This window comes from Seriola lalandi, unplaced genomic scaffold (assembly GCF_002814215.2).
Source record: "Seriola lalandi dorsalis isolate HSWRI2012SDOR001 ecotype SW California unplaced genomic scaffold, Sedor1 jcf7180002054801, whole genome shotgun sequence".
Classification (NCBI taxonomy): Eukaryota; Metazoa; Chordata; class Actinopteri; order Carangiformes; family Carangidae; genus Seriola; species Seriola lalandi.
The window spans coordinates 121490-143323 of NW_019525354.1; the positions used below are offsets into that span (position 1 = coordinate 121490).

Here is a 21834-nt window from a genome sequence, read left to right on the forward strand (position 1 = left end):
ACCGGTGCAGGAACATCAGAGGTGGGCATGGCGAGTAGGTGGGGTCGCTGCACTCCTGTGCGGAGAAGAAAGCCAGCAGATCAGACTTGTGCGGAAACAAAGCGGTGTGGAGAAGCGGGGAGGACTGGCCACTGAAAGACGCGCCTTAAACTCAAGGACAATAAACAGCGTATGGTAAGACGATTTATTTTTTGTTAACATGGAGGAGCGTTTGTTTGGCACGCCTGATAGTGGAGGGCGAAATCTGATGTAATGCAACATGTTTGTGAATGTAAAAAAAATATATTTTAGTGTTGACCAATGATTGCTACAAAAAAAAAAAAGCTAACAACGCGGAGACAGGTGGACGTTTTGGAAATTTGCAAAGCAACCTCGCAGTGATGGACTCAGATTCCTGTGTTGAAGTAAATGAGACTGTCCCCTGCTCTGATTTATATTACAAGAAAATGTCACATTTTAACCTAAACCCTTTTGGTAAATACTACTACTAAGTTCCAGTATATGAATAAAGTTAGTACATCAATTTCGTTGTAATACAAACCACAGGTAACGAGACGACTGCAGTGAACTTAAAAGTAATTAAATGCATTTCTTGAATTCCATCTACCTACTTACTACCTAAGTGGGTTGACTCCATCAATTTGTTTGACTTCTTGAGTAAACCCTGGCTCCTGTTGCATGTCAGGGTCATCACCTCTGGCTTCATCTGAAACCTGCCTTGCCCCTTGACACATTTAAGAGTGACCAGATGCTGACAGGGTTGACTAGAAGTTAAGCTGCAAGGAAACTTAAATAGATTTTTCTCGTAATTTCATCCTGAAATTATAGCTCATGTTTACCTGTTGTAAGAGCATGACTGTATGTGTCTTTGTCTTCAGTACCTGAACGCAAGTCAAAATTTGTGGTGTTAAAAATCAATCATGAAGACAGGGAGCTTTTAATAGGTTATTGATCAACTAAGAATGAACCACCACCTTAAGTTGTTGTGAAGTTTAAGGATTTGGTTTTTAATTCAGTTTCCTTTTGGTTTGTGATGTGTAATAACCCACTGGAGAATAGGGCTTTACATCCTCTGTGTGTGTGGTTGCCAGCTCGTTCGTGCAACACATTCCCTTGCTTAAATGCATACCAACGCTTTGTGAATTATAGTCAGTTGTGGCTTTTAATCAGAGCGTTGTCTCCTTTTGTGGGGGGGAAAAAAAGTTTCCACATTTGTTCTTCTGTTGTTTTAAAAGTAGCAATTTGAGGTGACTCATTCTGAAATAATTTAAACTGTAAGGATGTTTCTCAAAGTGACACACCTCCAAGTACAGGTTTGGAGATTTGGTATGAAGTTAGTCCAAAGGCTAGCACTCTTTTCTAATTACAGACTACACAGTGGAGACACTTTCCAACCTGCCAACCAATTCAAAACAGGCGGCAAATTCATGGTTGAGGCCTTTTTTTTTTTCTTTTTTTTTTTTTTTTTAATGGTTACATTTTCAGGCATGCCCCCAATTTAGTATAATTTTTAGTTTAAAGTCAGAATACATTTTACCTAATAAAAATGCCCTTACCCTGTTACAATTGTCATTTACAATTATGATTTTCAGTGACATGTTTGGGATACCGATGGCAAGATAAGAACATGAAGTGCTTTTGATATAAACACCATGTGCAGATAGATGACCCGAAAGTTTGTCTGTAGAAGTCATTCAGCGTGGCTGGAATGAAGCTTCCAGTGTAGCCAGAGCAGAAAGATGTTCACTGACAGCAGGGAAGTGGGGAAGACAGAAAGATGAGGGGTGGAGGGATCCAGAAGAATGCTTGTGAAGAAGCAGCCAACTTCGAGACAGGTGTGTGATGTGCACGTGTGTGTGTATGTATATATTTATATGTGTGTGTGTGTGTGTGTTTTATTTGGAGGCATGCATGACTGCTTTCTCCTCCCAAGCGCGTGTGGGTGTGCAGTGCAGACATTCAAAGCTACCCCCCACCCCCAGCAGTAATGAAATCTCTTGTCCTCAAGGCGTACCAGCGAGTGTGCAAATACAGCATCAATAGCCCCTGGTGATGTGTATCAGCCCGGGGCTTCTCAGACAGTCGCTGCATGTCAGCTCTGCAGATCTGTATCACAGACACACAGACTCCTCTTAAAGCGAGGTTCCCTCCTGCACACAATTCTATCTCTGTCTCAGAAATACACATGGCCTCACCTATAGGGAGGCTTTATCTGGCAAATCCGTCCTCATTGACCACCCCAATGCGCACACAAACACACACACAGGCAGGATATTATGGCAGGGCTTATCAGCAGCCAGAGTGAATCAAACTTTATCTGCAGCCCCTCAACTTCTTATGTTCACCCAACAATGAACATACAGAACAAGGCAGGTGGGATTTTTAATCCTTGACTTAGATGCATGCCAGGCAAGTGGAGTACATTATAATGTGAAGTTATCATATGCACTCGACAGTTTATTTGGTTTACTGGTATAATCAAATGCAATCAATTCTAACAGTCCTGCTTTGTGAAGCCAGTCATTTTTTTTTTTTTTTTGAAGCTTTTGACACTGTCACAACAAAACCTCTGTGACCTTAACAACATGAAGTGACACCTAGAAAGTGTGCTGTGTACTCATGGTGACATCTTCATAATTTGTCCACATGCCTTTGCAATATTAAGCCTCGTCCTGGCAACCCGCCCCCCGGGGCAACACGCTGATGATTACACAGATAGATATTGGGGACATACTCTCAAACACACACTCACATACACAGCCCTCAATGCATACTCGCGGTTTAACACACTCCTGTTATAAACAACCTTTCTTAGGCTTCCTCATTGCACACGCATCAAATGCACATAATGTCTTTGTGTTGCTTTGAGAAATTCAGTTAGTTTATTGTAAACTTAACATTGATCCACGTGCTGGTGTCAAGTCAGTGAGGTGTTGGTGCATCTGTGGACACCTTTTGTGTAGTGAAGAGTGTTTTTGTACACACCAAATTCCTGGAGGCTGTCATTTGACCCTGTTGAAAGGTCGCCCTACACTTAGCTGAGAAAACATGGCAAGTTACGATTTTGCCACTTAACTTACCTGTTCAGGAGGTAAATGTGGCCTGTGGCTAGCATATGTCTTCACTGATTGTCTGGTAGGACGACACTAAACACACTTCACCTCTCCCCTGTCCTCTTAGCCTCATTCAATTCAATGTGATTGCTAGGCTCTCTGTAGAAATAATGTAAAAACAAGCATGCAAAATGTATGTACAGTACTTCAAGCTTGTTGGCTTCTGAACGCTCCTATCTCACTTCTTTTTTTTTTTTTTCTCCCTATAACACTTAAATCTCCCACAATCTCTCCTGCTGGTTGTTGTGTTTTGTTCTGTATTCTCTTTAAGTTTATGCCTTTGTTTATCATTCCAGGTGTCCCAACATGCACCCTGATATCCATCTCTCGCTCCTCTTAACACTGCTGCTTCTTCAAGGTTGGTTGATTGATTTTTATTACTGTTTTTTCATTCAGTTGAAGTGGAGGAGTGTCTTCTGTGCTTCTCTGGTATTTGGAGCCTTTTAGATTAAGGGCACTTTAAAGTACTAGGTTGGAATGTTTTTAATCCCTCTTCATTACTAACGTTTGGCCACTCTAAATCATTTGGAAAGTACAGCAAATATAGAAAATGTGACAATACACACAACCTGTTCAAGCCTGGCTGAGAAAACCCTGTTATGCAGTTACACCTTTTTTACATCCACATTTGTACATTAAATTTTTTTTGCACACATTATCTATAGAAAACAGTTCCACATTCTGTTTTTTAAGAATTTGATGAGAAGATAGATGCTCATTTTTCTTCACGGTAAATATGATACTACAGCCAGAAGCCAGTTAGCTTATCTTACCATAAAGACTGAAAACGGTGGGAAACAGCCTGTATGTGTTTATGAACCTCAGCACTTAAAATGGGCCATTTCACAGTTAGTGTTTGACTAAAGTTGAGATAAATGTTAACATTAGGCATGTAGTGACAGGTGTAAGTGTTTGCGGGAGAAAGAATGAAGTCAGTGTAATAAAAATCACAGCTACAGTGAGCATATTCGTGCACAGCATGGTGGGAAATGTAAGATCCTTCATTGATGCTCAGCCTGAGATCCTTTTTTACAAGATATTTTACGGTGAAAACCTGTCAAGTCCCCAGTGCTGAAGAATCCCCATTATCTTCTCTTCAAAGTGATTTCCTGCCTCCTGTGCTCAAAATGCTGTTTCGTTTCCAGGCAAGTCAAATTTTGCATCGCTTTTATAGCGCATTGTCAGTTGTTCTCCTGGACCCCAGAGCGCCATCGGTATTTGCCTGAGGGGAGAGGCGGGAGCGTGGGGCAATATAATCTCTGAGTTGTTTTCAAAAATGACAGCTTTAGCACCATCTGAAGTATTTATTACTGGCCATTTTAAGACTTTGAACTTGAGCAAACCAGACTGTTTCACCTTGTCAAGACGCCCCCCTTTTCCTCCTGTGCTGACAACACAGATAACATGTTGCAGTGCTTCATGTAATCCAGCCTGTCAAATTAAATTTCACAGATAGGTAGAATCTGGTCCAAGTTTCTATCTCTGATTTGAAGAGGATTTTACTCCCCACACTGTGGTGGGATTAATGTCAATTAGACACCAACTCCTCAGCCTGAGGATTCTTGCTCATTACCTTGCTCCTGACTTTCCTGCTACATTTTCATTCACAGACATTAAAGATACACAGTCATTTTTGCTCGAGGCACTTGGCTGAACAGACAGACCTTTTGTTCAGCGAACTGGGGCCCCACTGACCATGAGACAGCAGCTTGCCAAGACCCTAAACTTTCACTGTCAGGAGGACTATAGGCTGGGAATGACATTGGAATTAGGGGGAGATGAAAGGGTCAGGATAGTGAAGAGCGTGTAGACCCCTGGGTTGCAGGTGGTACTTTTCTTTGACCATTATTATTCTCTTGGTGTTTACACTGATGATTCTTGACCTCGTGAATTTTGCTTTCTTTCTTTCTATGGACTGATGGAAGATTTTCTGTAAAGACCAGGATGTCATTGGCATTTAAAGAGGGATGTGAAGTCAGAGAGCACTGAGATTACCACCAGTACTTATCAATAAACTCTACCAAAAATGGTTGTTTCCAGCCTCTATGCCGGTAGAGCAGGACCATGTTTGGTATAAATAATTGTCCGTTGCAGTCCTCTTTCAGGTGGTGTAGTCATATGTGATTTGAAGCTAATTTCAGTTGAATAAAATAATGTTTTTGTTGATATTTTTACACTGAATAATCCTTATGACACATAAACCACTAGTTTCCAAAATATGACCATTTATCATAGTATCTGTTAAGTAGCAAGTAATTACTGATTGTCATATCTTTTCTCCCCAATCCTGAAAGCACCAAGTGTTGGCACCAAACTCTCTGAAGCAGATATGTTCTTATTTCTATTGAACTCTTGCACATGGAACCTTCCCATGAGCTTTCTGTCCTCCTTTGTCATTTTGCTCTTTTATCAGTAAACACAAGGCATATCACCTATTTCAGCTAATTAGCAGGTACTAAATCAGCACAAGGCGGACAGCCCAAAGCGTTACAATGCACCTACAAATTTTCTCCCTTCTCTCCGACTGAGGAGAAGGGCTGTGCTATTCAAAGAGTAGAATCTGTTCAACGTGGAGATGCATGTTTGCAAAAATCACTCAAGTGCTCCGTCTCCGTGCCGGACAAATACCTCTGTTACCCGTTGGGGTTACCAGGGACAACAAGGCATGTTCACATGCTGTACAGGAAATCATAATGTCCCTCTCCCTCTCCTCTCTGGGCTGAACGTGTGCCTGAATAGAGCGACGTCCTTTCAGTGAATAGAGTGAAAGAATGGTTTTCTTCACTTGTCCATTCACATTAGCTTTAAATAGTCAATTATCCATCACAGAAGGGGTCAAGTGGGAGTCAGAGAACTGCACTGGCTTCAGGGACAGTATCCCATTTATTGTTTTATATCTTATTTATTTGAAGCCTCTAATGATAGTTTTTGAATGACACTGGACAGAGACAGACATACTTCTGTATACATACAGAAGTATTTAGGTCCTCAGAGCATTTGCTTCTAAATGCATCTTCTTTATCCTTCTATCTTGATCCAACTGCAGAGGTATATACAGTATAATGTAAATCACACTGTCAATTTTGAGTCAAAGTGCTAGCGCTTGTTTTCATCAACAACAGCAAGATCACTAACCCTGTCACTGTTTATCTGTGTGTGAGTGGTTTATTTTGGGGGTGGAGACACAGACACTTTAATTTTTAAGTCTTGGATTGTGACCGCTCGTCACTGCATTATTTTGTATACATACTGTATGTGTGGCAGTGGACCAACCTCCCTGTTGTTTGTCCCTTCTAGTCCAGCAGGGCACCACGGTGCAGGAGATCCAGACCAGCCATGAGAACATTGTAAAAATCAACTCGGCAGGAGAAAGTGAGTATGTTACCAAATCCACATTTAATATGAAAAAATGGTTAAGAAATTATGACACTGATCTAGTGTTCCGCAATAAATAATATGCAGCTCAGTCAGAAACACCTAATCAAGGAATTTACCATCATTATAGCAAGGTGTGTAAAGTGACAGAATGCACAGGGTCTGACAAACGTTATAAACGTTATACAAACGTTATAAAGGACGATGCAGTTGTAGCACATGGATAAATGACGAGGTAGGGTGACTGAACGAATCCTCTGGTGGGTGGTGGTCTTATTAGCCTGATGTCTCTGTTTGGAGATGACTTTCACACAAACAGAGCCAGTGGCTGACAGACAGACAGACGGCACACTCTCTCTGTCTCTAATGGCCCTCTTCATGATCAGCTGCACATTCTAACATGACAGCAACACCGCACATTATTTATGCAGCCAGCGAGTGCAGACACGCTCGGGAGAGAGAGGAAGAGTTTTTGCTTGGTAATGGTTTTATGAGTGTGTTCCCCAGGTAAAGAAAATTGAGCTCTGGCATGCTAAGCTGTTTTTCTCTTATTATAGCAAGGTATTATTTTCATCTGCAAAAGCCAGTTTGATAACTAATCAGCATAATCCCATAATCCCCTGTTTACATTGATAGAATAGGAGCTCTTTGCCAGGAATGCATTGGTTTAGACATTGAATGAGTTTGGACCTACTTCTTTATCCAGACATCCAGTGGGTTTCACTTTTTCTTCTGTGTTTCCATGGGAAGCGATGCAGTGCTCAGCAGCTATAGATATCCTCTTTCTCATGGACGGCTCCTACAGCGTGGGGAAGGGCAGTTTTGAGAGGTCCAAACACTATGCAATCAAACTCTGTCAAGCGTTAGACATTGGACCAAACAAGGTTTGTTTTCTTTCTATTCTCTCATGTCTCTCTCTCTCCCTCTCTCTCTCCCCCTTATCTCCTGTCAATCAGTACTCATGCAATCCCTCCCTTGTCCAGGTGCGAGTCGGTTTGATTCAGTTCAGCTCGACTCCCCGGCTGGAGATTTCCCTTGACTCATACACCACCAAACAAGAGCTGAAGAAGCACATGAAAAAGATTTCTTACAGGTGTGTGTCTCCTCTCATCTCACCTGAAGTGAGAACACATTTCAGGATGGAAGATATTTTGTTATTCAAAGTGTGATTTTCAGTTAAATTTGTCTGATGAAACAACACGACTGAAAGAATTGGCATCCTAAATGTCTAAGACAATGTAAAAGCACAAATGCTTTTCTGTAAGGTGATCTACATGACCTGAACTGGATTTAGTTCAAATTCACGTTGAGGCAAAACACACACAGACACACATGTTCAGAGGATAAATGACACCAAACTCCACCAACTCCCTGGGAAGAAAAACAAATTAATTTCAGATTAGAGGCTCACCACAGGTGGTCACTGGATACTGGATCAGGGCATAAGCCGAGGAAGAGGAGGGTAATTTGGCCAAGTGTGTGCGAGTTCGTGTGCGAGATGTTGACAGTTTATTAGTATCATTTTGGCTTGCCATCTGGTTTGAAATGGCTGCTAACTGTCCCATTGCCTGAAATCTAACTAGCACCTTAGACAGTTTAAATGTATAAATGTTTCTTTTCGCTGATGCTCAGTTTATAATACATTTAGCGTTTTCTCCATTCAAACCAATTCCATATCCTACATCTCTTCTTCTGACTAATCTTATGCCAGAGAATGTGAATAAAAACAGAAAGAAAATATGAATAAAACAAATACATATACTGAACTAACAGCACTGCAGAAAACATTGACATAAAAAAGAGACTCTAACCAAAGCTGATTTGCAGTTCAGTGGCTAAATCCACTCAAAAGATGTCTGTGCTAAAGCTGCTTTTTGATGGATTTAATGACACATTTTTAAAAAAGGTACAAGACATAAGATGCACAAACACAGTGTTGTCAAAGCAAGTCTTAAATCGGATAAAAACTGTAAACAACGGCTGTAAAAGCTTATCTAAAGTGACAGTAATTATCATTATACGATGATGAGTCTTTATCCAAAATCTTTATGTTTAGTTTGCCTGCTGCACTGAAAACAAGAATTCACCAGTGTCTAAGACACAACTTGTCTACATTGTGTGCACAGTGTGTGTTATGTAATATGTATTGTGGTGCATGAAGGAAAAAAAAAAAGAAATCTGCTTTTCAGTTTGCGCTTGTGTTGTTGACATAAATCTCTGCAAGGAAGCTAAGATGATTAAATGAAGCCTGGAGGCCTTTGTGGTTTTTGCTGTATTGTTTTGTAGTTTCAGCCTCCAAGCAGACATGTTTGTTGTTTCCGCAACTGCAACGAGACAAAAAGAAAAAAAGGAAAAAAGAAAGAATAAGATGGCACTGAAACCCATCACTATCTGCACATCACAGCTTTGTGTTCATGTGAAATGTGTGTCTGGTGGGAAGACTGAATGAGGCTCCTGCTCTGAATGACATTTATGAGTTTTTGAAAAAACGTATAATAGGTTTTAAACTGGTTTTCTCGAGTCCTGAGGTGATGAAACTTCGCCAACACTCACACGATCTCTTCATACATTTTCGGTCCAAGAGCTAAAAGGGGAATCCAAATAAAATTGTTCTGCGGTTTATTTTGGCAGTAACGGGCAGTAGATTTTTGACTCTGGCTGGCTTCTGGAGGACTGTACATATTCTCCGTCAGTATTGTTCTAACAATAACATTAAAAAATCCCATTCTTCAATACTCTGGACTCTCAGGGGAGGCAGCACCCAGACAGGCCTGGCTCTCAAGTACATCCTGAGGAAGGGTTTCCCAGGCGGTCGTAACTCGTCCTCTGTGGCCCGGATCGCCATCCTCCTATCAGATGGGAGGTCACAGGGCAACGTGGTGCAGGCGGCTACACAGCTCAAAGAGACAGGCGTGGTCTTGTTTGCCATCGGCCTGCGCTATCCCAGGTATGTCTGACGGCTGGGAAATAATGATCAGGGATAAAATTATTAATTGTTAATGATTCTGTTATTTCTGTGTGCAATGCAATTTAAAGGAAAAGGAGAACCGTTATGAGATGGAATAGAAAGACTAAACTACAATAAATCTTAATTTTTCTTATAAGCTTTCATAACTGTTTTGAACGTTTTACAGGTGGGAGGAGCTTCACGCTCTAGCCAGTGAGCCAATGGAGAGCCATGTCTTCTTTGCAGAGCATTTCCACGATGCTGTCAATGGCCTGTACACCACACTGGCCACCTTCTCTGTCTGCAACTCCACACAAGCAGGTGGGGCTCCTCCTCGACACTAATTATCCACTTGTATAGACATCATGAGGTTGGTGTCACTGGACATAAATGATTTGGAAATAGTTAAATGTCCACTAGAGAAATCGTAATATAACTTTTATGTGTGGAAAGAAGGAAATGAGTCTTAAAATGATCTAAATTGTCTCTCTCACCTCCTCCCTGTTACTATTCTCCATTCACGTCCACTCCCAACATCCCTCTGTCTATCCTCTCGATCTAATACCAATCCCAAACTTCCTGCTCTGCTCTCCAGGCTGTCAGATGGAGTCGTTTCCCTGTGAGAGGAAGACACTGGAGACAGTGAAAGCGCTGCAGGGGAATTTCATGTGTTGGAAAGGCTCTAAGGGATATTCCCCATACACATCTCTCTGTCCCTACTACAGGTAAGTTTTGTGCACTTTTACAAAAGAAAAAACATTCACCAGTGACGCCACTTTAATAGCTACAGCTTCACATCAAAATCTAAATTACAGACAGTTTCTCCATAGTTGTTCCGTACATACGTCCCTGTAAATCAGCACCAGATACTTGCTGACCAGAAATTAAAATCTAGTTGGTTCGGTTTTTGGTTTCGTTCTACTTGGGTTTGGTTTCTCTACTGAGCAGCATACCCCAGGACAGAGTATCTGGCAGGTATTAAAGAGGCCACAGAAACTGGATTATGATAAAGAAGAAGACTGTACAAAAATCTGTGTGCTGTAGCTGAACATGTAACGCTGTTCTCTCACTGCTCGGTGAGCAACAAGACAAGTGGTGGAATGTGTCAGTGTGAGGGTCGAGCGAATGTAAATCTGTCGGATCCTCCCATGGAAAATCAGAATGGCCTTTGACAAACTTAATTTCACAGAACATTACAGCTTTACCACGGTGAAATGGCCTGAGGCGGGCAGAGCTCAGTGAGAGCCATTAGAGAACCATCACAGCTTTTCATTTGATCTTACAAATGCCCCGTTTCTCCTGAATATACTCATAAAGGGTGACAGTAAAATGAGTGTTTTATATTTGTATATAATCATGTAAATAAAGATTCATATAAATGGCAGTTAACTAATTACAATCAAAGTGAAAAACTTTTTCATAGTCTGTTACCTGATAAGGCTCAAAGATTATTTTTCCATTACAGAACTGGCAAAAGAGAACCAATTTGAAAATGGAAATTTAATTTTTTAGAGAGAAAAAAAGAAAACAAAGAAAATGATCCTTTTCAAAAATATACATCTTTCATTTATTTCAGACTTACAGAATGTTTGAATCTTTGTTTGGGCCAAATCTGTGTGTTGCAGGTACAACAAGGCTTACAAGAGACACCAGACAGTCTGCCATCGGACTATCTGTCCAGGTGACAGCCTCCCTTTGATTCCAGCTGCCCTCTTACTCTTCTGTAGACAGTGTGTGTTTGTTGAGATATGTCTGTCAGCTAATTTCCTGCCACTCTCTCTGTAGATCCCTGTGACTCTCAGCCGTGTCTGAACGGTGGAACATGTGTATCAGAAGGTCCAGAGGGCTACCACTGCGTGTGTCCGCCTGGCTACGGAGGAGACCCACACTGTGGTTTGTTCGCTGCTCTGTACGCTTGCTGTGATTTTCGCAACACTTCAGTGCAGAGATGAAATGAACTAAACCCTCCCTCCCTCCTCAGCTCCTGCGTTATCACTGGACTGCTCTGTGGACCTGCTCTTCCTGCTGGAGGGCTCTGCCACTCTCACCCTGGAGGGCTTCCTCCGCCTCAAGTCCTTCTTAAAGCGCTTCCTGCAGACAGTGATCGGGTCTGACAGCCCCAGTAAAGTCGGCCTGGCGGTGTTTGGCGCAGAGGCTCGAGTAGAAGCCCAGGTGGGCAAGTTTAAAGGGGACCTGAGGGGTCTGCTTAAGGCAGTGAACGCGCTTCAACCAATCGGCGGCGAGACCAAGACAGGTCAGGCACTCCGTTACGTCACACGCCACGGCTTCGTGAGTGCGCCGGTCTTTGCCGATGTCGCAGATGACCTTCCTCGCGTGGTGGTGCTGCTCACTGCCACGCCTTCTGTCGACAACGTGGTAGAGCCTTCAAAATATGCACGGGACAGAGAGATCTTCCTCATAGGGGTGGGACCAGACTACTTAAAGGAACAGCTGAATAATATCACAGGGAATCCCCAGAGGACTCTCACCTACACATCACCTGACAGGTTCACTGCCAAGATCCCTGAGCTCAAGGCCAAGATCTGCAGTGTGGACACACAAGGTACCTGATGGGCAACAGAGCACTGTTTCACACATTCATTTCATACAATATTCTGGTTCATCATCACCATTTGTAAAGTAATACTTACTGTATATGTAATACCTTTATAAAACATCCAAATTCCATCATTCCAAATGTAGTGGTGTTATTTTATAGTCATTCATTTAGAGAGGGAGAAAAGCATTCATATCCAACAAAGGCACAAAATATAATGTAAAAAATACTTTAAAAAATGTACATACTTACTTACTTTGTTTTTTTTTGTTTTTTTTTAAGATGTAAAACATAAAGTTTAATCTTTAAATTCTCCTATTTGTGGCTGATAGTAACAACCCCCTACTTCTAACTCATACATTTTGTATGGTTCAAGTTGTACTAATGAATAATAATTCTTTGCCCTTTTTGTCTTCCAGGTTGCCTGGGCCAAGCAGTGGACCTGGTGTTTGCTCTGGATGCCTCAGCCGGTGTCGGCCGCGATAACTTTGCCACGCTGCGCGACTTTGTGCGCAGCCTCACCGTGCAGTTCGACGTCAACCGTGACGTGGCCCAAATGTCACTTGTCGCTTACGGACGGAGACCCAACACCGTCTTCAACCTGGACACCCACGAGACAGGCTCTGCCATCCTCAAGGCAGTGGGCGACGCCAACTACATGGGTGGAGTGGCTTCCACCGGCACCGCTTTACTCCACATCCACTCCAACGTCCTGACTGTGGCCAAAGGTGCGCGGCCCGGAGTCAACAAGGCTGTGGTGGTGGTGACTGACGGGTCGGGCGGGGACGATGCTGCCGTGCCAGCGCAAAAGATGAGAGACAATGGCGTTTCACTGTTTGTGATCGGTATCGGAGATGTACAGAGACAGAGGCTGCTGCAGATCGCTGGCTCAGAGGAGCACATGATCTCGGTGCCGTCGTATGAGGATCTCAAGTACTTTGAGGATGTTCTGGTGCAGATGTTGTGTTCAGGTGAGCGTTCAGGGAAATACCTCTGTTATCAAACCTTTGCTGCTCTATGGATAGGAGTAAGGGGTAGATAAGGAAACATGTAATCTGCAATGTATTGTTTGTTTTTCTGATTTCCTTTCACTAAGACTTCTTTCTATAAACAGAAAACAGATGCTGAGGGGCCTGTAAAATATGAATTTGTGTAGTTTACAGAATGGTAATTTGCTGTTTTATGATTATATTCTTTCAATCAGAGGTAAAGAAGCCGGTGAACCTGTGCAGTCCGAACCCGTGTATGAATGATGGGACCTGCATCCTGGCAGGAGGGAGCTTCCGCTGTCAGTGCCAAGGCTTTGAGGGACCACACTGTGAAACAAGTCAGTGGCATTAATGAGAAGTCTTCTTTCCTTAATTTTCCCTTTTTAATGCAAAGGTAACCATGGCATACTTCAGCCTGGAGAAATGGTATGGTGGCCAAAAAACACTGCATTGTTTGCATAATTATGCAGAAGTGATAACTTTTTCTGTGGTTGTATCCGTTAGGAAGCAGCAGGCCTTCATCCAGAGGAGATCTTCCGAGGCCCGTTGGCCTGAGGAAGAAGAGCAGGCAGAAGAAGAGCCACCAGGAGCTCCTGCATCACTACAAACTACACCGCCGGAGACATGCCGCCTGATACACCATACACACATAAACACATATACTACACACAGAAACAAATCACCTATGGACTCTAAGGATGTTTGCGAGTACACACTGGAGTAAAGGGAAAACTAATGTTACTGTTAACCTTGTTACTGTTTCAATATTTGAACTTGCACATGAACTTCAACAAGTGCCTTCAACACTGTATGTATCTCTACTGTGGTGTCCATTAGTTTGTTTTTGTTGAATTTTGTGCTCACTGTTGTGCAATTGTCTCAACATGCTTCTCTTGTCTTTTCAAAGATGTAAACTTTTATATTATAGTGTATATCTGTGTCATGATTTTATTTTTTAATTTGCTTAACTGACAGAGGTTTTTAGATATTTAAAAAAAAAAAAAAGATTGTTAGTTCACTCTAATGAACCAAATTCTATGCATGTTATATTAGTGATATATTACATTGCTTAAACTTCCCCTTTACTAAAATACTTCTTGGGGAAAAGAGAAAAAACTTCTAATGGGAAAAAATTTCATAATACGTGATTTGCAGTCCAGCTTTAGTAAAAAGTGTCTATTTAAACAGTAGAATTATTCTACTGTTGCAAAAGCTAACGAGCTGAAACGACCACTCATTTAAATTACTAACCAAAAGAAGATGTAAACACATCGTCGTGTCAAATGAGTCCCACTCATAAATGTTTTAAATTCATTAGTGAGGAGTGAAAGCGTTTACTCTAATTACCCTTTAAATGTTTAATGCTGCAGTTTCCCTGTGCAAATGTAACCTTGAGTTTGTTTTCAACAGACGAGCTGGACACACAGATGCAAGGTCAAACATGAAAAGGAGACATTTTAATGAGCAGTTCTCAAGCTGGTATTGTTGTCAGTACATTTTTATTTGAATAAAAAGTGCATTTCTAGCTAGCAATACAAGCCAAAAGGCTGAATAATGGTGTAAATATATTTACATCTTGGCTACCAGCATATATGAACCAAGCTACAAAAAGTGTACAAAGTGGCCAATTTAGTAGAGGGGCATCTTTCTTTCTCAGATTTCAGTGGTTTCAAATATTTGGCTGTTTGCAGTGTTGAAACATCCCTTTTTATCATTATCAAGAACAATTGTTAGACTGGCCAAAATGCTACTACATCAAATTCCTCCCACGAGGAAATGGGGAAACAAACAACTTGAGTCATTAAAACCAAGATTATCCAGTGGTATTTAAGAGGACAGCTTGTGCCTCCCTCTGATTGGCTCTTTATAGTCTTGGCAAGAAAGTGATGAGGATGAAGGATCAAGAGAAGGGAGGATGTTGATTTAACTGTCTGGTTTGTTAACTTGGCTTGAGTAGGAAGAGTCGTGGACGGCCGACCGAACCCAGTGAAACTTGATCATGAGATTTCCTCCTAGGTGGTGGATTTCTTCTCCCACTCCTGCAAATACAAAAACGGTAATCCATAATACATGTTTTAATCATTTCTCCAAATGGTGTCCACGCCCTCAGTGTGCTCTCACCTTAGCTTTCTGCAGGACTTTGCCTTTCGTGGCCATGATGGAGACGGGTCTGCTCTTTAGTGCAGAGGCAGAGTTGACTGGAGAGGCTGTGTCCGCGCTGATGTTGCTGTTGGAGGGTTGGGATGATGATGATGAGGAGGAGGATGATGATGATGTCTGGGGAGCAGGCAGGGTTGCTGCTTTAGGCTGCGGGTAAAATGATAGAGATGGTTCAGGGCCCTTTTAAATCAAATTCATAGCATTTAAAACATCTAAACGAAATGCTTGGGCTCTGAAGTTCTGCAGTTATACCAACAGGACCAGTACACTAACCGTGGGCGTGTCCTGGAGGCTGCTGTCCAGTGTGGTTCCCAGTGTGAAAGGCCCCGACTCCACCTTCTTCAGACTTTCCTTCACTTCTACCAACCGAAGTTCCACCTCAACCCTGCGGTGCTCCGCCTCTCGGCACGCCTCCTCCTTCTGCTTCAAACGGGCTTCTAGTGAGGCCTGCTGCTTGGGATCTGAGGAGAACAGACAGACAGCCGGCAGTCAGTCAGTCAGTCAGTCAGTCAGTCAGTCATACAGATCAGAGTCTACGTCTTTGTTGTCACAAGTGCTACAGGAAGCGCATATTCACCTTGGCAGGCACTGAGCTCCTCTTTGGTCTCCCTTCTCTCCTTCTTCAGGTTTGCCAGACTGCTCCTCACCTCCTCCCTTTCTTTCTCCAGGCGGTCGCGCTCATCCGTGTAGCGCCGCATGTCTGCCTCTGTGCGGTTTTTACCCAGTTTCCCTTCAACCGCACCAGGACACCCTGGGAATTGAATGTTGACATTTCTTTAAAATTCTTGCACAAGCAAATAAAAAAAAGACAAAGAAAAAATGAAATAAATTCGTCTTTACATTTACCTGAGGGCGCAAAGAAAAAACAAAAAAAGGGTGCAATGATTATGAAAAGCAAATATTTATTTTTAACATATAAAACTATAATCTACTGTGAAGCTGTGCCTTTGACTGCAGAGGATGCAGCCTTTCACTAGAGGGAGCCATGGTGATTTAAGATTACAGAAGCAGCAGCACCATTTTCTGCTTCATGTTGAAAAGGGTGTGTTTGCGTGTTGGGAGTAACACTGATGAGTGACTAGGTGACATGCTCCCGACATTGCAGGTGTAAGTGTTATTCTTTGTTCTACTCCTCCCTTGTGTCCGGCAAGCCCAGTGTCCTCGTGCTTTACTCTCACCTACGGTGTGTGCCTTGGGCCGCAGGGGTTGAGGACTGTGGGGGAACCCGGCAGCAGTGTGAACCGCCGGGCCTTTATGGGCCTGTCCCCCAGGGGAGTTGAAGGCCTGTGGGATCCCCAGGTTCATCCTCTTGGGCGTCTCCTGGCTTTGGGACGTGGTTTTGAGTTGGTTGGGTTGCGACTGCTGTGGCTGTGGCGTGGTAGTCGGGGGGCACGCTTGTTCTGGTTTGCATGTAGCAGGAGTCAGACTTGTTCCGTTTAACACAGGTGTCGGCTCCGGCTCGGAGGAGTTAGTTGGACTGACCTGAAATCAGTAGACAAAATGTAAAATATGAAGGAAGTGCAAGCAAATAGAATTATTAAGAACAATGGTTCGCTTGCTGAGTCGCCTTTTAGTGTTTTCCACATAAAGATGAGGAAATAAATTTAGTACAAAGTTACATCTGTTTCCTTAAATTGAATAAGTTTAGGAATGAGACAGTAAATCCCTATTACGCGCCTCTTTAACTTGACATGAGGAGTCCTTCTGCTCCTGTAGTGGGACCGGGGAATATCTAGAAGTCTCTTTGGCGGGTGGGGTTTTAGCACCACAGGATGTATGGAGGAAGGAGCGCACAGGAACAAGATCCAGGTAAACCCTGTTGTCAGGGTCCTGCTCGGCTCCCTCTGAGTTCTTGGCATCCTGTGTGGATGGTTCATTATGTTCCTGAAGGTTGTTGTCCTCACTGTCTGGCAGGCCGCTCTCTTCAGCATCCTGTATGACACGGTGACAGGAAATTAGGAGATGGCAAGCGGCCAGATGAAGTGAGTCCGTGTAAAAATGAAAGTGAAACTTGAAAACTGATTAAAACAACAACAACAACAGTGTTTTCTTGGAAAAAACACCCCACCAGCTGATGCACCAGAGTGCACTTCGTCTATTTAAAGTTTACAGTAATCTTTGACTAAAATGAAAACTGGAACTGTCTAAACATGTTTTTCATTCTTTCCTATCAAACATTCTTTTTCTTAACCAGTTGTTCAAAACACATGCTACTTTTTTAAATGAGGAAATTTGAGGAAATTTAATGGTAACTATTTTTATTATCAATTAATCAACTGTGTATTTTTTTTAAATTAAAAATTCCCTGGTACGAGCTTCTTTACTGGGAATATTTTATGGTTTTCTGTGAGAGTGAACTGAATAGCTTTGGGTTTTGAACTGTTGGTCAGACAAACAGAAAATAATGGGTAGTTAGTAATTAGTCAATAATGAAAATAAATAATTGCAACCTTATTGGATGTTTTATCATATATTACTAAAATAATCCTCTCCATTTTGAACGTGTCTTTATATTATCTCCACAAAGTAAAATAGTAAGGCTCTTGTCTTCCAGAATGATTCCTGAGATACTTACAAATGCTGAAAATTAGTTTAATGATTGAGTTCAAGTGTGTTCACTGTGATGCACAAAATTTTACTAATGATTTTCCAAAAATAACCAAATGTAAAAAATACTGTCAAGCGTCTCATTTTTTTTTTTAACTCTAGATAACTTGATGGTAAACGTACCTCTGGATCAGCTATAGACGCCACGTCATCATACAGCTCATCAGAGTTGTGAGAGATGGAGGGCGGGTTGTCTATGTAGGTGTTCGGCTCTGAATACCTCCTCTGCATCAAGCTGCAGAGACACACAGACGCACAGAGGTTTCGCTTGAATATCGTCCCAACACATACATCAAGAACACATTCCCACCTCAGAAGACTGAAAGTGAAGACGTTACTATAAGGAAGTCTTGGCAGCATTGACGATGCTGGAGATCCTCTCAGAGTTGACGTAGTCGTACGTCAGCTCCTCCGGGTCTGTCTTGCTCCCCATCTGTGACAGCAAGAGGCCCAGCCAGTGACCCATGTCTGCTGATGTCTTAGCCTGGGAGGGGTTTGCAGAAGAGAGGAAGGGAAAAGAAAGAGTATCGGTTTGTTTGCTGCAGCGTAATTCACCATGGTTGATGGCTAGAAGGTATTTCTAGGGATGTGCTGTTTTGACACATGAAGAATATGTTTTGTCACTCGTGTGTCCGCCATCTCTCTGCGAGTCAGTTAAAGAAGGGGTTTTTGTGCAGCTGTTAACGTCGCACTATGTTGTGTTAACACGTAAACAATTACACACACAAAGAGTTTAATATGAGAAGCTGCCAGCCTATTATAATTTTGGGCCATTTGAACAGCTCATCTGATGGAGCTGTGCGGCGTCTTACAAACACATAATGGTTTGACACATATTAAGAAAACATTAGCTGATGGCTGTTGTTTTCTTTTGTTTTGTTTTTTTGTTTCTTTTAGTAAACACTGGACCAGGGAAGTTTCAATGTCTGAAATCAAGAATAAAAAATCCATAAAGAAGAAGAAAAACAAACCATAAATGTGTCAGAAACAGCCCTCGAGACTAAACATTAAATTCCATTGCCTATGACCAAATATGTGCCGCAGCAGGGTGGTACTGAAAACCTAATGAAAAAGGGCGTCGCTTTAGTTCCCAAAATCCCACAGTTTTGTAATACACCCCCACCCTTCACACACACATGTGCACACAAACACACTTGTGCGCGCACAGATATTACATAGGTTAAGTTTGATGTCAGCAGAAAGAGGTTTCCCAACGAGGACACTGTCTGTTTCCTGTAAGCAGCTGCACCTCCAGACAGGTTAAACTTCTGCTTATTTTTTCAGAACAACAGAGTGAGGCTCTCATCCGAGGCAAACATGAAATGAGGACAGGAAGCACACATCACGTACACCAGACATCTCGGTCTATTTTAAATGATCTCGGTTAATCAGCCCATGTAGATTGTAACCCACAAGTATTGACACAACCTCACTTTTTATTTTTAGGTTTGAGGGTTAGTGTCACCTCTCACTTTCACGAGGTGACGCATTGTTAAACAGTCTTGTGATCCTAGAGCGAGATGTTGCAAAGTACCAGAACAGACACCGGTCGTCTACCTCTAACGTTGCCACCTGTGTGCCATCCATGTCGATCCTAAAGGAGTACAGGTGCTCAGGGCTGGGGTCGGGCAGAACGCTGCAGCCCTCCAGGGTTACAGCCGGCTGGCTCACTTTTTTGCCCTTGTCCTGGTAAAACCATAGCTGACCGTTCTTGATAAGACACCAGCAGGTCCGCCACTGGCTGTTCACCAGCACGTTGAGGTAGCCTGACAGAGGAAGGGAGAAGGTGACTTCATCGTGAGGTTGCTGTTTCACTTCCTAGTGACTTATAATGTACATGAGTTCTTTAAAGAGTATTTACATGCCAACATCTCACAGCATTTTATTCAAAACCAAGTTCACTCGGCCTTTAGACATGACCAGCGGTTAACTGTGTTTGTTTAATGTCATAAACCAATTGATTCCTATTGGTTATTGTCTAAATCAGTGCTAACATATTGTTGTGGTACTAACTACACAGCACAGAGGACCCCGGAGTGTCTAATTATGACCATGTGTTTTAATCAGATGGCTGCGTAAGAGAAAATATTGTCATGTTTACTCTGGCTTAAAAAAAACCCACAGATATACCTTCTGCTGCTAATACTCATACCATCTGCAGAACACAAAGAGTACTATGTTCCAGGATAGCACCTGCACCTGAGTGACATTCAGCACATGCTTTGGGACTTCACAACATAGCCTGACATAAAACAACAGACCTCCGCTCACCTGAGGTGTCCACACTTTTCTCTGGGCTCTCTAATGAGGAAGGTTTTTTCTTGCCAATGTTCATGAGGTTGCTGAACTTCAAACCTGCCCCGTATTTTTTCTTCACTGTGGAGAAAGGGGGGAAGTAGAACGGTGCTTGGCATGATTATTTACATTATTTCTGCTTTCAAATACCAGAACCATGTCCCTAAACCAGTCTCTGTTGACACTAAATAAGGAAGAACTCACCATCTTTGTTTTCAGGGGTTTCAGCATGACTGTCAGTGCTGCTGCCGCTCTCTGAAGCCACTGAGTATCTCTCACTCAGCTCTCCCTGTGTGTCCACATCTACATTTTAGTCATTTATGACAACAATAGAGGGCAGGCAATCCAACTATAAAATATTTGGATTAAGTGTACCTTAGTGCAGATGAGCCTCGGGGAGTCGGACACAGAGTGCTGGAGGTCACAGCTTTCAGCTGGCTTGGGGCTGATCTCCTGAATCACCTAATGAACGGGAAGGGATTGCTGATGAATGCTGACACATTCACACTGTTAAACGCAGCAAACAGCTGGGTAATAACGCTGCTCCAGGTGGGTTTTTAAGAGCTCGTACAGTAAGAGCGAGGTGATTTTGGCATAGCTTACCTTCAGCCACTGCTCCGTCTGCTCCTTGCTCTGCAGGCCCAGCACGATGGCCTCCCCTCCCACTGGAGTGATCTTCAGCTTGTGCTCTTTTCTCTTCAGCTGCTTCTCTTTGTAGACGACGCTGCAGCCCAACAGACTCACGTCCAGCAGGGGCGTCTGCTCCTTGGAGCTCTTGTAGCACTGAGGGAAGCAGAGATTACACTGACTTACAGTAAGCAGGCAACAGCTAAATTGTTTAACATGAACAGTATTGCCGCACAACATACTTGTGGTATCGTACAGCACTTTAGAATGAATTATGTTTGACACTTAACAAATACCAGCATAGAAACATGTGTCACACCTGAGTGTGCCACCCAGTGCGTCACCATCTACTGGGAGGCTTTTGATGATGGGGAAAGTAAATAAAGCCAATCCCAGTAAACAGAAATAGGTTTAAAGTAGTCATACTTTTCCTATTTTGATCTTTTTCACTAGTGAAGTCCAGCGTAATCTTTTAGTACAACATGTAAGAAGAGCACCACAGCTGTAATTACGACCATTTAAGGAAAAGTTCACCATTTTGGGAAAATATGTTTGTTTGCTTTCTTTTTAGTTAGATGAGAAGATCGATACTACCCTCATGTCCGTGCACTGGAGCGGGAAGGTGATTAGCTCAAGTTTTTCCAAGAAATAGCAGGTAACTCCTCTCAAAACCACAACATGTAATTTCTTTTTTAATATAGATAAATCCAGGGATTTGGCTTCATCATATTTGCTGACTTTAACATTATTTTTTTGTCCATGTTGAGTGACATTGAAATGTTATAATTACAGGGAGAATATAAACAAACCCTAACCCTTCATGAAACCATCTGTGCTCATGACCATAATTTTATTTTAATTCTGATTTCCTCACAGTCTTATACCCACCAGCAGGCGATGGTCTTTGATGACACACAGCTGTTTGGCCCACTGGCCGAGCCACTTCTTCCTCCACAGGAAGGCGCAGATTCGAGCGTCCTTCATCAGCTCGATGGACGCCTCTGCTGATGGCCACTGGTGCTGCGCCGACGGCGACTTTCCTCTGGTCACTTCCTCCTCATCGTAGGACTCGTATGAGCTACTAACTACCTCCCCATCATCTGAACACAAAAAGCAACGATGCCACGACTGAAGAAATGAGAACCAAAGGCCGGGGGGGTGGGG

At 42.6% G+C, this 21834-nt stretch overlaps 2 protein-coding genes across 5 annotated transcripts in view; one reads left to right on the forward strand and one right to left on the reverse strand.

Annotated features, from left to right (window-relative positions):
* The first annotated feature begins 27 nt into the window (after positions 1–27).
* Positions 28–13913, forward strand: vwa2 (von Willebrand factor A domain containing 2). Its single transcript, XM_023426032.2, has 14 exons — positions 28–174; positions 3410–3471; positions 6411–6485; positions 7239–7372; positions 7472–7581; positions 9238–9435; positions 9623–9756; positions 10031–10160; positions 11061–11116; positions 11221–11328; positions 11417–11998; positions 12412–12963; positions 13197–13319; positions 13486–13913. Exons 2-14 carry the CDS (start codon positions 3420–3422, stop codon positions 13614–13616), a joined length of 2385 nt encoding a protein of 794 aa, XP_023281800.1. The 5' UTR covers positions 28–174; positions 3410–3419; the 3' UTR covers positions 13617–13913.
* A 550-nt stretch (positions 13914–14463) lies between these two features.
* The window catches only part of afap1l2 (actin filament associated protein 1-like 2), a 37776-nt gene continuing 30405 nt past the window's right edge, over positions 14464–21834 (reverse strand). For all 4 annotated transcript variants that reach the window (XM_087179230.1, XM_023426033.2, XM_023426034.2 and 1 more), the window contains 14 exons: positions 21559–21770; positions 20647–20826; positions 20419–20505; positions 20248–20332; positions 20020–20124; positions 19306–19514; positions 18087–18232; positions 17872–17983; positions 16819–17073; positions 16320–16623; positions 15719–15892; positions 15415–15602; positions 15103–15288; positions 14464–15020 (listed from right to left, as the gene is read on the reverse strand). In XM_087179230.1, coding sequence (XP_087035356.1) covers positions 14994–15020; positions 15103–15288; positions 15415–15602; positions 15719–15892; positions 16320–16623; positions 16819–17073; positions 17872–17983; positions 18087–18232; positions 19306–19514; positions 20020–20124; positions 20248–20332; positions 20419–20505; positions 20647–20826; positions 21559–21770 — 2270 coding nt within the window. In that variant the 3' untranslated portion in view covers positions 14464–14993. The remainder of the gene's footprint in view (positions 15021–15102; positions 15289–15414; positions 15603–15718; positions 15893–16319; positions 16624–16818; positions 17074–17871; positions 17984–18086; positions 18233–19305; positions 19515–20019; positions 20125–20247; positions 20333–20418; positions 20506–20646; positions 20827–21558; positions 21771–21834) is intronic.

Coding starts and splice junctions, on each gene's coding strand:
- vwa2 (XM_023426032.2), top strand. CDS start 3,420: ATGCACCCTGATATCCATCTCTCGCTCCTCTTAACACTGCTGCTTCTT. Junction 9,757..10,030: donor CTGCAACTCCACACAAGCAG/GTGGGGCTCCTC, acceptor TCTGCTCTCCAG/GCTGTCAGATGGAGTCGTTT. Junction 13,320..13,485: donor GGGACCACACTGTGAAACAA/GTCAGTGGCATT, acceptor TGTATCCGTTAG/GAAGCAGCAGGCCTTCATCC.